Genomic DNA, 12,934 nt, shown 5'->3' with positions numbered 1-12,934 from the left:
TCACTTTTTTTTTAAAACTGTATGTCTATGGAGCACTGCAAAATTTTGAATACTTATATGATCATCCTATTCAATTTTTTTTTGCTATTGGCCAAAAGGTGAGAGTAAACGAGGTTTCATTTTGTCATACAATGAAAATTTCTATAGTCTTCGAGGTATGGGTACAAATTCGAAAGATCTAGCTTGTTTCAAACATGAAAGATACAAAAACAGATTGTTAGACGCTTCAACACAAAAGAGGTTTTAAAGCAGTCTCATTCGAACTTGTTGTCATTTTAAATTAGAATTTGACAAGCGTCGGCCCACTAGTCACCTGTTTTTGCAAGCTTAAAACGTCGTTCATTTCATTGTTCCAAAGTTTATAATTGAAAAGTTAGCAGAAAAGGATTACTCCTGTAAAAGCACTGTAAATATATCTTTAAATGGTCCACTACTTGCAAAGCTTTTATTAGATATAAGACAGGATAACTTTTGGGTGTTTACCATGAATGCGTACTGCTCGTCTATTGACATGGAGAAATTGGGGAAGAAGGTCAAAGGAAGGCTGTCTATTGTCGAGTCCACCTCCAACAAAAACCCAATTAGTACCAACACCACGCTACATGCAAAAAATTTCAATCGTACTGAACAAAAAATAAAAAGGCAGCGTGCATTCACTACATTAGAAAACCAATTTTTACGGAACACTTGTAACATATGTACCACTTACCACTGCCTGAACTTGGCCAGGAACTAGAGGCTGCCCTGGCGTTAGGCCCATTTGCTGCATTAGCGCATTCTTTAACGCCAAGTGGTTCCTACCGTTTATAAGCAACTGGTCTTTGAGGTGTTGTGGAGGATGGAAGTACTTGCACGGGGGTTTTTCTCTGTTACACCGCCCCTGCAAAAAAAATATATATGAATGAGAAAAGAAAATACTTCTCGTCTGCAAAGTTGATCCGAAAATTTATCGTTTCGAGACGTAGACATAAATACCCGCACCCATATAGTAAGAATCATGCGGCTGTGTATGATGTATGGCGGTTACATCAATCCTATTTCGCGGCTGCCTGACGACCCAAGACGCCCTAAGCTCCGTAAAGTTATTTAACCCGATGAGATTCTCGCCACCATGAAAATAGGTGTAAGAATAACGCCACTTGAGAGACATCCTAACAGTTATCACGGTCAAGTTAAGAAACTCATTGTACAAGTCACTCGCTGCTTATTTATTTCGACTAGCTGCAGACAGTCAACGACAAAAAGAAGTAATCGGATCGTTAAATGTTAGAAGTTGAAATCGGCGGATCGGAAGGAGTAAACAAAATGGAGTCAATTAATTGATTAATTAGTTTGCTGGTAATGCTGTAAAATTATACGCTGCCGATAGCTTTTCCGATTCCGATAATTACGCTTGTTGGGAGCAATTCAGATCTAAATATACCACTTCCACCGCGAATTAGACATGAAAGGTACAAAACGTCAACAACGACACTCCCTCAGCAGGCGAAACTGGGCAATTTTCTCCCTTCTATTCAAATGGCGTGTAGTGCGTTTCGGCATTAAAGAGAATAGTTAAATATAAAGAGAGGTTGAAGGGCGGTCGGATGGACTTTTTTATAAGGCATCAAAAGCTCATAGTCTCTAATGAAGAGTGATGCGTTGAAATGGGACAAGATGTTTTCAGGTTATCAAAACTTTATGCAAGGGAAGAAAGAAGGGAACTGAAGTAGAACTTGTGACGTGATGACTTCTGCGTTGTAACTAAGTCGACTTGTGTATTTCCTTTCGTAACCTGATTTGGTGCACACACACACATCAAAAGAAACCAGACTGATATGGATCTTTATTTGTTGTAGACGTATACACTCGTACTAATGTGGACGATGGAACTACAAACAAACAATGGACAGACATGAAAGTGCTCGGTTATGCTCAGGGGACAAAACACATGCGGAAACGAATAAAGCTCGACCAAAGGAAATGGCAGTAATGGCCAGGCATTAGGGTGCGAAGCGAATCGGTTACAACCACCAAACTTTCTAATGAAGTCGTTCGCTCGACTTTAAACAAGAGAACCGAAAAAAAGCCACCACATCACATCCTGCCCAGTAACAAAATCATTTCAAAATCCGACTCTTACAACTAAATACACAACGAAAATAATTCCGTCATGATGTAAGTTTCTGTAATGGGGTGGCAATTACGACACTCAGCCAACATTCTGGGTTAGTGGTGGACGTACGTCACTTCCCGTTCGTGACCAACGGGAAGTGAACTCGGCACGCTAGCCACTTCCTTATCATATGTTACGCGCCATAATCCAGTCGATAAGCGGATGGACCCTGGTTCTAAAACATTAAAAAACAATGTGGACTTGACCGGTATTAGTCGCACTGATGGCGACGATTACACATTAATGGCAACTCTCGACTGGCAACATTTTAACAAAGCACAATTTAATCGCCGCGCACCGATCAATATCCTCGCAAACGTTGACTTTTACTATGACAACAAAAAGACCAACCAAAACTGATAAGACCAAGACAGCCAATTATATTCTCTTGCGAGCGCAGTGGGCGTCGGTGGGTGCATCAATTGTGGACTTTTCCACAGCGATTGTCGATGAAATCGACCGATTGTGGCTTCGGCGACGGGAACGAATGCACCACCACTTACGGCTAAATCCCTCGATATCCGTTTCGTCGACGTCAAGTTTTCGAGTTAATTAACGTGAACGCGCGGCGATGGCCAACAGCTAAGCTCGCTCCAAAGTGGCAGATAATGTCGCTTAGATAACAGCTTTCATTGAAAACGACACCCCCGACACATATACCATCCACGTATGCAACCATTTATACCGACTTGGACACCTTCCTACCGTCATAAAGTCCTTCAGTAAATTGCTGGAATGAGTTAATGACATACGTAAAAGAAAAAAAAAACAAAAGCAAGTTTTCGCTGACGGTTTGCTGTATGTACATACATAATACCAAAATGTTGCGAAGAGACATACATTTTCCATTTTTCTGGACGCAGAAAGAATATCAAATTAACACTGTGGAACCCTCTCAAGACCAGCGATACTAGCACTATACATTCAAAAAAATTCCACAGCCACCAGTTTCAACAGACGAGCTTCGAAGACTTTATTGTTGAGATTTCCACTAAGAACTTCAATATTTTATACCAAAAGGGGTTTATCAACAACTTGTTTACGTGAGAACTTCACTGCAAAGAGAAAAAAAAGCAACAGTCAGCATGTCAAAATGGCTGAAAATGGAACTACGACATGCTGTAAATGTATCTTTTGAAAAAAGAAGGGTATTTTAAAAATATGAAGACGACATAAGAGAACAATTCACAATAGACAAAAATGAGAAGATAATAAAGCAATGAATTTGAAAATTACTCAAAGACATTTTGCAATTTGTTGAAGACAAATAACTTTTTAAACAAAGATTGGGATTTAAACACTGATGCCAATTAGTTATTTTCTTTAACATTTAATAAAGTCAACTCACTCTAGCCATTTGCCGCCTTTCCTTGTGGAATAAAAAACGGTACTGACGAAGGTTGGTACCATCAGTACCATCACAAATTGTGTACACTTAATGGCCTCAACTGTTGCTGGCGGTCAGTCGTGTCGATTACAGATAAATGTACGGGAGCAATCTTAGTTCCCTTTCTGCGGTTATTGTGTTTAGAGGGTGAACGTGGAACAAGACGGCTGGTTGTCTGTTTTAATTCTGTAATGGAGTCCGACACATCCCACCGTAATGTGATGGAACTTTTAAATGACTTGCGCAATTTAACAATGGAAGTACGGGCACGAGCTCCATTTTCTGATAAATTTAGTCCTTTTACGACCGCCTATCCTGCGATTGATGATGCAATGACTCGAGCATCCTCAATTAAGCGGACGTGATTCCGAGTTTCGCGAATCGTTTTACTTCGTTTATGTAGCACGGCGTCGTTTATTGGATATTAGATTAACGACTTTTTTGCTTTCTGTTCATACTCTCGCTTATTACGCTGCTAGCTCCGCCGGGAATTCATAAGAATTCCATAACCAAATTTGGGAAATTTTACAGATTAGGGCCACATTAAATTTTTCTTTTTGTTTAACGGCAAAAAGTTTCGTCTTCTTCGTCAGTCCGGCTAATCCATCCAGTACACGATACATTTTCACAACATTACACAATTTCGGCAATTACCGCTAAACGAATTACAGATTGTTGTATGTCACAGTTATTCTTTGCGAGTATTCAGCATTGTTGCTACTGTAGCTGGTTTGAGCCTAATGATCTATAAAACACGTCAAGCCACCGGCAACAAACTGCCAAGTATAGAAAACGCCTCCGTTAAAATGGCACACGCACCGCCACTGTTAAGATAAATTTCTCGAGATTAAGTTTTCATTCGGTGTTATTAGCTTGTCCGTTTGTCGCATTAAGAAAATTGTGTTGATAGCGAATCTCGTCGACAGAAAGGGAACCTAATTTCACCCGTAAATCTGTCGTTTCCACGCCCTCTCGCTAACACCAATACGAAAGTGGTCTGAACGAACATCTATGAAACTGCTTTTTAAACACTCAACTGAGAACGCACAGATCTAGATTTTCCACGAGTAATCCGCGAATTAAACCCCCACAAAATTAGTTGGTTATTTTACAGAGCATTTCACAGATGAAAAGAAAGTGTATCGGAAAAAATTAGAGAAAACGAATCGATATAGCTTCCCGTGTTTCCTTGGTTCCTCATTCGGTCTTTTTATATTCTTTCATGTGACGACATTTCCGAACAACCTTCAATCTCATTTACACTTGTCTGTATTCAAGCCGGCTTCCCATGCGAGTTGATCTCTGCAGACTCTGCGATACCATCAAGTTTGGATTACATCAGTAACGTCTACCGTTGAAAATTCGCTCGACGTAGCCGACGTCGGCACCGAACCCTTTCAATCGGAATAACGCCACGTTTCTACAAGAAATCTTTCACTTTGAACGTGGTTTTACATTATACTCCAGAACACACTCCGGGAAGCAAGCCACACTCTTTCTTCGAGATTATCTAATTAATATCCGACATTTAGAATGTTAAACGAAAAACACCTACAACCCAAAGGCTCCACATTACCCTGATGAAACTGCGAACATTTTCGTGTTCAAATATTGGCACACCTTTGTGGATTGCACGCCGGGCCCCACATCCTCGACAACCGTCTAGAATTGCTAAATAAACACCAATGTTCACGTTCGGTTTAAGGGGATTAAGCAGTTAATTATGTGAGAGCCGATTGAGCGCAACCAAAGGTTCGGGTTCGTCCCATTATAACGAAAATTCGACAGGATCATTTCATCGAATTTTCCACGAAAGTTGTTAGATCCAAAGCCGAAATAAATTGAATTAGTAGAACCATAGTAATGACAACTCTCACCGAACTGAAAGCACGCTAAATTTCAAAACTTACAAAATGCACAACTGACATTAACCAGGAATGCCGGAGAGGGAATTAAAATGGCACGTCGCATACGGCTACCTTGTGCGTGGAATAACCTTGCACCACCCCAGGCAGGCAGTCAACCAAGAAAAGGTTAGAAAATGGTAAATGTCATGGTGTCCGATGAAAACATTCTGTCGGTTAATAGACATCCAGTGTAAAAAAAAAACTAGTATCAGTAAAATATAGCCTTGTTTTAAGATTAAAACTTTAATTAGAACATATCTTAAAACTTGCTGCTGCACAGCTGTTCAAAAGAGGAAAGCGAATCTTTGGAATGAGGAAGGAGAGTGACAAAAACAAAAAAAAAAAGCACAACAGTCACTCATGGTTGAGTAGTTCTTCGCATAGCCAAGAAAAAAAAACCAACCTGTAGGCTAATTATGAGTGTGAAGGAACGACATAAATATGAAGTACTTGTGGCTTAGGTGAATACAATCCCGATGTTGTTCTTCCGATGTGCGAGAAACGTTTGGGGGTAAAGCGAGATAATTCTGTAAAACTGGCATCAACAACAAAGTGCATTGCAGAGCCTCAAACAGAGCGCGACTGGTGGAGGTTTAAAACTTCACAAAGTCCGTAATGGCTTTACACTTTGAGCAGTAAATGTTTGCCCGTTTTGAAAACTTCCTGGAGACTTGTAAGTTAACTTAGGCGTCATTTGTCAGGCTGTACAACATAAATCCGATACATGGCCGGGTCGCTCCCCAGCGACCCGAACGCTTCTATGATCTGGCAAAGAAAGAGTGGCGCGTCGGCTCTTAAAAATAAGAAATGATGCGCCACATAAGACTGGACACGCGGCGGACTAGATGTTGGGTGATAACTTTTCAAAGTTTTGTTCCCAGCTGAAAGCACATTAGACCGAGCCATTTTCGTTTTCTTGTTATTGCAGGAAAGAGATGAAATGAACGAGAGTTTCGCAAAGTGTATCGTGATGGGTAAAAGTGACGAACTCGGCGAGTCGACCGACCTCGGAACCGCAGAAATTTTCTGCCAGGCTTCTATTGGTTTTACTTTGCCCGAGTAAAAAAGAGAATAAATTCCCGAAGCACGTAGTAATAAAATAAGCCCGGAAAGGTAATAATTCTGTGTTAAAGGTATGAAAAAGTTTTTTGTAATGATCGCCTTAACCAGAAACTCGTTTTCTCGAAACACATTTGACAAGCGAAATGAAATACATGCAGCCGAAGTAGGAAACTCATTAAATTTATTGAGCAAAAGAGGGAGACGGCAAACTGGGCTTAAAGCATCGAAAACTTTACAAGAACTCACATCTGCAGGGAGAGCTTGTACTAGATTTATGACGGGACTTATAATTCCGACCGTCATGAATAAAACGAGACCAGCAGCATCCAAATGGAATATGTGAGGGTACTGCGCCGGAATCAGGTTTTTCCCAATATTCTATGCAACATCTTAAATAAAATAAGACCTCATCAAGTAAATACTTTCCCGACAACTAATTGATTTTGTGACGAAAAGAACAACAGTTGCAGTTCTTACAGTTTTACCAAATCTCAATAAAGTCGTCAAATATGCTATTCCGTCACTGCCACAACCACACGACAATCTCTCGCAGACTCCAATTTACACAAGAAAAGGACAAAAATAGGGTCATCACCTGATATTCATTTATCATTCGGTACTGCACGGTAGTCATGTTGGAATTATAAACGCCAAATAAAAATATATGCGGGACGCCGAAACAAATAGGGCTACTTTTCTTTCCGTCGAGGGATTTTTAAGCTGAAGGTTTCCCGTTTCCATTCGTAGCAGATCTTGATTTTCCAGAGTAAATGTGACAAAAGACGCTTTCAAGTTCGATATATTCAATTTTACCCTGCAAAAACCTTGCCTGGTGGAGAACGAATGCCATTCATTCAGTTTTTTTTTTTACATTCGTGATAAATGCACGGCTTTTCACTGACGTAGCGGCTTACACAAACGAAAAAATATGAAAACGTTAAATACATAATTTGACTGCTCGTGACAACCGTGGAATGATTTTGCAACAATCATTTCCAAGTAATTGTCAGTTTCAACAAGTGAACAACTTCACCGATCAAATAATAACCGTTCATTGTTACGTCATTTTTCTAATTCTGAACTGTCTTATTTAGTCGAACCTTCGAAATGTGCATAATAAGAATTTAGTATTTTACCTCGAGCTAATTCTTATTCAGTGGTGTAATTTTCATTAGTTCTAATTTTTAATTACATAATTGATTGCATTTTTAATCCAGTGGTGCTATAAAACTAAGCCGCTATTAGCTTTTTCAGATCAGGAGAAAAGAAGAGATTCTGGAGGATATTAAATTCCCGTGGAGAATTGGCGGTTAACTTCTTAATTTCTTTTGCTCGAATGCTCCGTTTGATAACGTTGAAGCGGACGAATATATAAGAAAAAGCAAATGGAAAAAACATCCGAGTCTCAGCTCTTCTCGGCAAAAGTTCTGCTAACTATCACCAACGGATAGTCTGAGCCGGTTTTCACAGGCGTTTCCACAAATGATGAAAATGCGCACGCGAGCATTTATTCCGAGATTTTCCGCGTGAATTCACTAATTTTTACTTATTTAATTAAAATTCAGAGTTTAATTAAAGTAGAATTAACTTCTTGCAATTTTCTTAAATTTTGTTTTAACAACTCTCTCATATTTTATGAAAAATGAAAATTTAGGGATCGTCTAAAAACGCGCTTTAAAATTACCGCTGAAGGAAAACTTTTGCATTTTACGACTAACGTACTTTGCGACGACAGCCGCCCCAGGTTACACCACCAACGTTGACGTACTTTACGATTTGAATCAGTCAGAAATCCTCATGTGCACTGACACAATTAAAAAAAGAACTATAACATGATCAGTGCAATCTTCCAAAACACACAAGTGGATTCGGGATTTGGCATGACAGCAGTGGCAAGTATATAGCAGAGACCAATTTATCACTTTTTCTACTTGACACAGTGGAGGCGTAATTTCACCGTGTGATACATACGGTGTCACAAGTGTGAACTATAATGAAATAGACAATTTAGTTGTTAGTTGCATAACTGGCAAGTTATTGTTTATATCAAGTTTACCAACGAAATTAATGTCCATTTCCCGGGTCGGCGTGGTGGTGCGGCAAGCACCCAAGTTTCACAGAGAGTGCGGTTAATTTTCACACCGCCCCCGAGGTATGGCCGTACAATGTGAAGCATTGTCGTAATGGAGAGTATTTCTGGCACGGAATGTTGATAATCGAGGTTGACGCAGCGGTCCAACGCGTCCCCGGAGTCCACCTGCTCCGGCAATCTCGAATGTCCGAGAACGGTCATCTTGACCCTCACACGCCGACATTGTCTATCCGGTTTATTAAGTTTTCCAGGCCTTTTTATTGTGGGGGCGGCTGTTTAATTTCATCCGCGGTTCCACCGCAATAAAGAGTCGCACTGACACCAACAAATCGGTTTGTAAATGGGAAAACGGACGGTCATCGCACTAAGTGCAAGGGAGCGCGTTCCGACAATGACGGAAGGGATTTTTCCGGGGACACGGATCCCCGTCCAGGGGCGCGGCGATCAATGTCTTCCGCTACAACTTCAACGACAAAAAAAAGAACAATTAACACGGAGTAATGAAGAGAGCCTGTTAAATTATGCCACCGGCGATTTACCGTGGGATGAATGGTTTTTTTTCCAGGATATTTTCCACTCCTAATTCGTCTCACTTATGCCGGAAAACTTTTTTTAATTGTGCAACACGACTCCTTCATTACGTGTTTGTGTGCAGCCGCAGAAAAGGCCGAAGTTATGATCTCCATGGTAACGATGTTAAAACTTTTTGTCGCCATCAAAACCTCCCGCCAACCTGTTGCAGACTTAAATTTATTTTCTCTCCTCTCCATCAAGAGCAAACTGACATTTTTCATTTTAGTCACTGCGTTTGGGTATACGAACTCTTCACCATTTTTAAAAGTAAACAGGTCACTGAAACCCCCAAACTTAATATTTATTTAAAAAACAAAAACGTTTATTGTTGGTGATAGTACGTCTCGTGTACTCGCATTGCACTGATAATGCATTTTATTTAGTACGACACGAAACTAAATGAATTTCATCATGTACCTAAACCTTCTTGTGTGGTAATCAGGAGGAGTAAATGACTCGTCAGTAATAAAGAACGTCACTTGTCGATGTTTATTGTTACTCCGTGTTCCACTGCCCTAAATCGTGAACCTCAACTGACCTTAAACACCGAAATGGGCCGAAAGTGACCGTTCGTTGAAAAAATCCATCTTCGCGATTGTCTAGTTCGTTACCATGATTAGAGACTACACAGGCCACATTCGTGTTATGTCGATATAATCTTGGTCTGAACTTTCACAGAACAAAAAACCGACCTCCCCCATATTGATTACTTGTTCTTTATCAAATTCAGGTAAGTATTTGCTTGATATTATTTTGAACGAATTCTCTTAGGAGCAAATAAGGTACAGTGTTTTGTGTGTGCTGTGATATGCAAAAAAAAATGGTGTGTGCAATTGGCTTTGAGATATCCAATTTAAAGTTTTTGGAATCAAAGAATTATTTCTCGTATTTCGCTTCTGATTTATTTTATTAAAGACAACTGGAGATGAAGCTTAGGTATATATATCACGCTGAGCTGTACCGAAATATTTTCAAAATTATTTGGCGAAAGAGAAGAGCAAACACCTCAAGCGATTTGTTCGATTATTTACAACTCGCGCGAAAATACGAAATATTGAATTTGCATCTTTCAAAGTAGGTAGATCCGACTTGCTCCATCTGTACGAAGTAAATCCATGGGAAAAATAGGAACAATTTCAGAATTTACTTTTCTTTATCTGATTTAGGAGACACGATCTTAGTAGATGTAGATAAAAACACTTTTTATTTCCTAATACATACATACAACGTGATTTATCCATTTGCCTCTTCGAGTTTATTTCGGAAAAATCAAATTACAAAAATAAATAAATAAAACGATTTGGCTAGACAATCGTTTTGTGTATTTACTGTAGACATCCCTTGCGCGTTTAACGACGTTAAAATAAATATTAACAAAACAGAACAAACCGATAGCACTCGAAATAAACACGAAAATTCCATTATAATCACGGTTCAATTCGCAGCAGTAGCACCGGCAACACAAATATCAATAAGTTGCCTTGGTAACGTAGACGGATCCATTATACAACATCTTAGCTTCTTTTCGCTTATTACCGATTGAGAAAAGCTCTTCTGATATTTGCCACAAGAAACGCACGGCGAAATAACAACGTTCTCAACAGATGCTAGTTTGTTATCTGCAACCTTTATTCTCGGTGAACTGTGATACACAGGTGTATCTAAAATGGGTGTGTTAATTTTAACACGTACCAGAGCTTACTAAATGAAACGATTTTTCAATTTAATTTTTTTTTTACGAAAAAGCGGTAAAATTGATTTCAAATTTGGAATAAATTAGCCATCAATGTGTATACCTGTCCATGAGTAAGGGCGAAAAATTTCTGTTGTGATAGAAACGGAGCCTTGTCAAAAAAGTTATTGTTGTAGAAAAAATTAAATAATTAAAATTAAAATTCTCATGGTCATAAAAAAAATAGAAACTACAGTCCATTCCATTTAAGTATGCAGCATAAAATAGCATAGGGATTATTTTCCCGTCGTTGATTGGAAAAATGAGAGAAAAATTTTCACCAAGGCAATGTTCGATTTTTGATAACTATGTACTGTCAAATTTTGATATTTGATCGATTTTTTGGGTATTAGTGTCAAACTTATCGAGTTTTTGCATCAGACGCATCATTAAATAGTAGTTTATTTGACGAGTTTGTGTGTAAATTGGGCCTTTTTTGGCACGCGTGGGCACTCGTTTCACTCGCGTTTTAAAGGCCCACGAGTGCCAAAAAAGGCCCAATTTACACACGAACGAGTTGAATACAACGTTTTTTTGTTCGACGAGCCCCTTAAAGGCTCCAAATCGCTTAAAACCTTTAAAACTAGCTTGACGTTTCGTTTTGACAAGTTGTGACATTTATCAAAATCCGTTCACATAGGAGAAAATTCTCAAATTCTGACAGTGTCGAACAAAAAATACAATTTTGTTATTAGAATACCACTACCGTAAGTTCCTTTATGACTTTTTTTTTGTTAATTTTGCCGCGTTCGCCAGTGTGAAACGTTCACCATTCGAAGCGACATCTACTGCATTCTTAAATGGAATGGACTGTAGTTAATCACACAAAACGACTCGTTTGGTAAAAATTGGGGGGCGAAACATCTTTTGCCAATTTTGCAAAATGTTATAGAAAAAAGTTTCCATAAATTGGCTAGTTCTTCAAACCGTTTAACCGTTTAAAATTAACACACGTATTTCAGATACACCCTGTCCCAGAACTGCCTCCTCATAGGAAACAGGCATGTGCCGACAGCAAAAGAGACTCGAAGATGACCAAAAGAAATTTTCCAGTAGCTCACATAAAGTTTTCAATTTCACCAATCCCAGAAGCTCGTCTGCAAGTAACTATGTATTACTAAAAAATCGGACAGGTTTTTAGACAGCAAAAATAATTATTGATATCGCAATAATCAGAAAAAAGCGAAATTTTTTGCCCCTCAATTTTTACCAAAGGAGTCGTTTTATGTAATTAACTAGTCTCTGTTTTTTCATAACTACAGTGTGGAATAATAGTAGTTTATTTAAAGGGATTATCTTAAAACTTGTTTTGGGTTGAGTTTCGCATCCGATGGAAGACCCAATGTCCACATTGTCTTAACGTCTCTGACACGGCAACCACATTCCAAACGTGGCGTCTTAATTGTATCGGATCGCATTGGCTTCCTCTGCCCGAATTTTCCGTCTGCGGATAATGCGCGGAAAACCAATTCCGTTAATATTTGAGTAGGTCATCATCGATTCGCACGGGGATCGTGGGCAATTCTGGCCGACCTGATGTAATTTCCATTTATTTAATCGACGGCCAGCGTCGAACTGGTGTTTTCGAACGTATGTTATTGCCGTGCGTAAAGTCGTTAGTGAAGGGCTGGCCGAGGCGACCGGGCAACTGTTCCCTGAATTTATCGTTATGTCCGACGACGATAGTTTCGACGGGCCTTGCTCTGCCGGCCGTCCTCTGGGGAGACGTGAGTTAGCTACGTGCTCGGGCCACATCCCTCAGGACCCGTTTACCTGCCCAACGACTGATTGGGAAGCGGCCCTCCCGCCGCCGACACGCCGTCCACCCACTGACGCTTGTGCCCGGCCGCCACTTCTACTCCGAACGCGTCCATTAGGCACGAATGAGAGACGATGCCGTGACCCCGCGTCCGTGCCATCGCAGACGTCGCCTCGCGTGCAGAAACGAACCCAAGAAGACGATTGCCAAGAAAGCCCGCCTGCTCCGGCTGGAGGGGCTCTGCGGTCCAGTCTCCGCACAAAACAC

The 12,934-nt window shown here is 40.0% G+C and overlaps 1 protein-coding gene across 24 annotated transcripts in view; it reads right to left on the bottom strand.

Moving 5' to 3' along the window:
- The window catches only part of mbl (muscleblind), a 157,115-nt gene that overhangs the window by 18,133 nt on the left and 126,048 nt on the right, over positions 1-12,934 (bottom strand). For 19 of the 24 annotated variants that reach the window (XR_011159746.1, XR_011159747.1, XM_069048156.1 and 16 more), the window contains 2 exons: positions 710-880; positions 484-564 (listed from right to left, as the gene is read on the bottom strand). Coding sequence is in view for 22 of the 24 variants with exons in the window: in XM_069048156.1 (XP_068904257.1) it covers positions 484-564; positions 710-880 (252 nt within the window). In the remaining 2 variants the exon portion in view is untranslated. The remainder of the gene's footprint in view (positions 1-483; positions 565-709; positions 881-12,934) is intronic. The other 5 variants (XM_069048162.1, XM_069048176.1, XM_069048169.1 and 2 more) reach the window with 1 other exon arrangement.

This window comes from Tenebrio molitor, chromosome 5 (genome assembly GCF_963966145.1).
Source record: "Tenebrio molitor chromosome 5, icTenMoli1.1, whole genome shotgun sequence".
In the NCBI taxonomy this organism is placed as follows: domain Eukaryota; kingdom Metazoa; phylum Arthropoda; class Insecta; order Coleoptera; family Tenebrionidae; genus Tenebrio; species Tenebrio molitor.
Note: the sequence above shows the minus strand (reverse complement) of the source record. Positions and strands in the feature narration are given on the sequence as shown.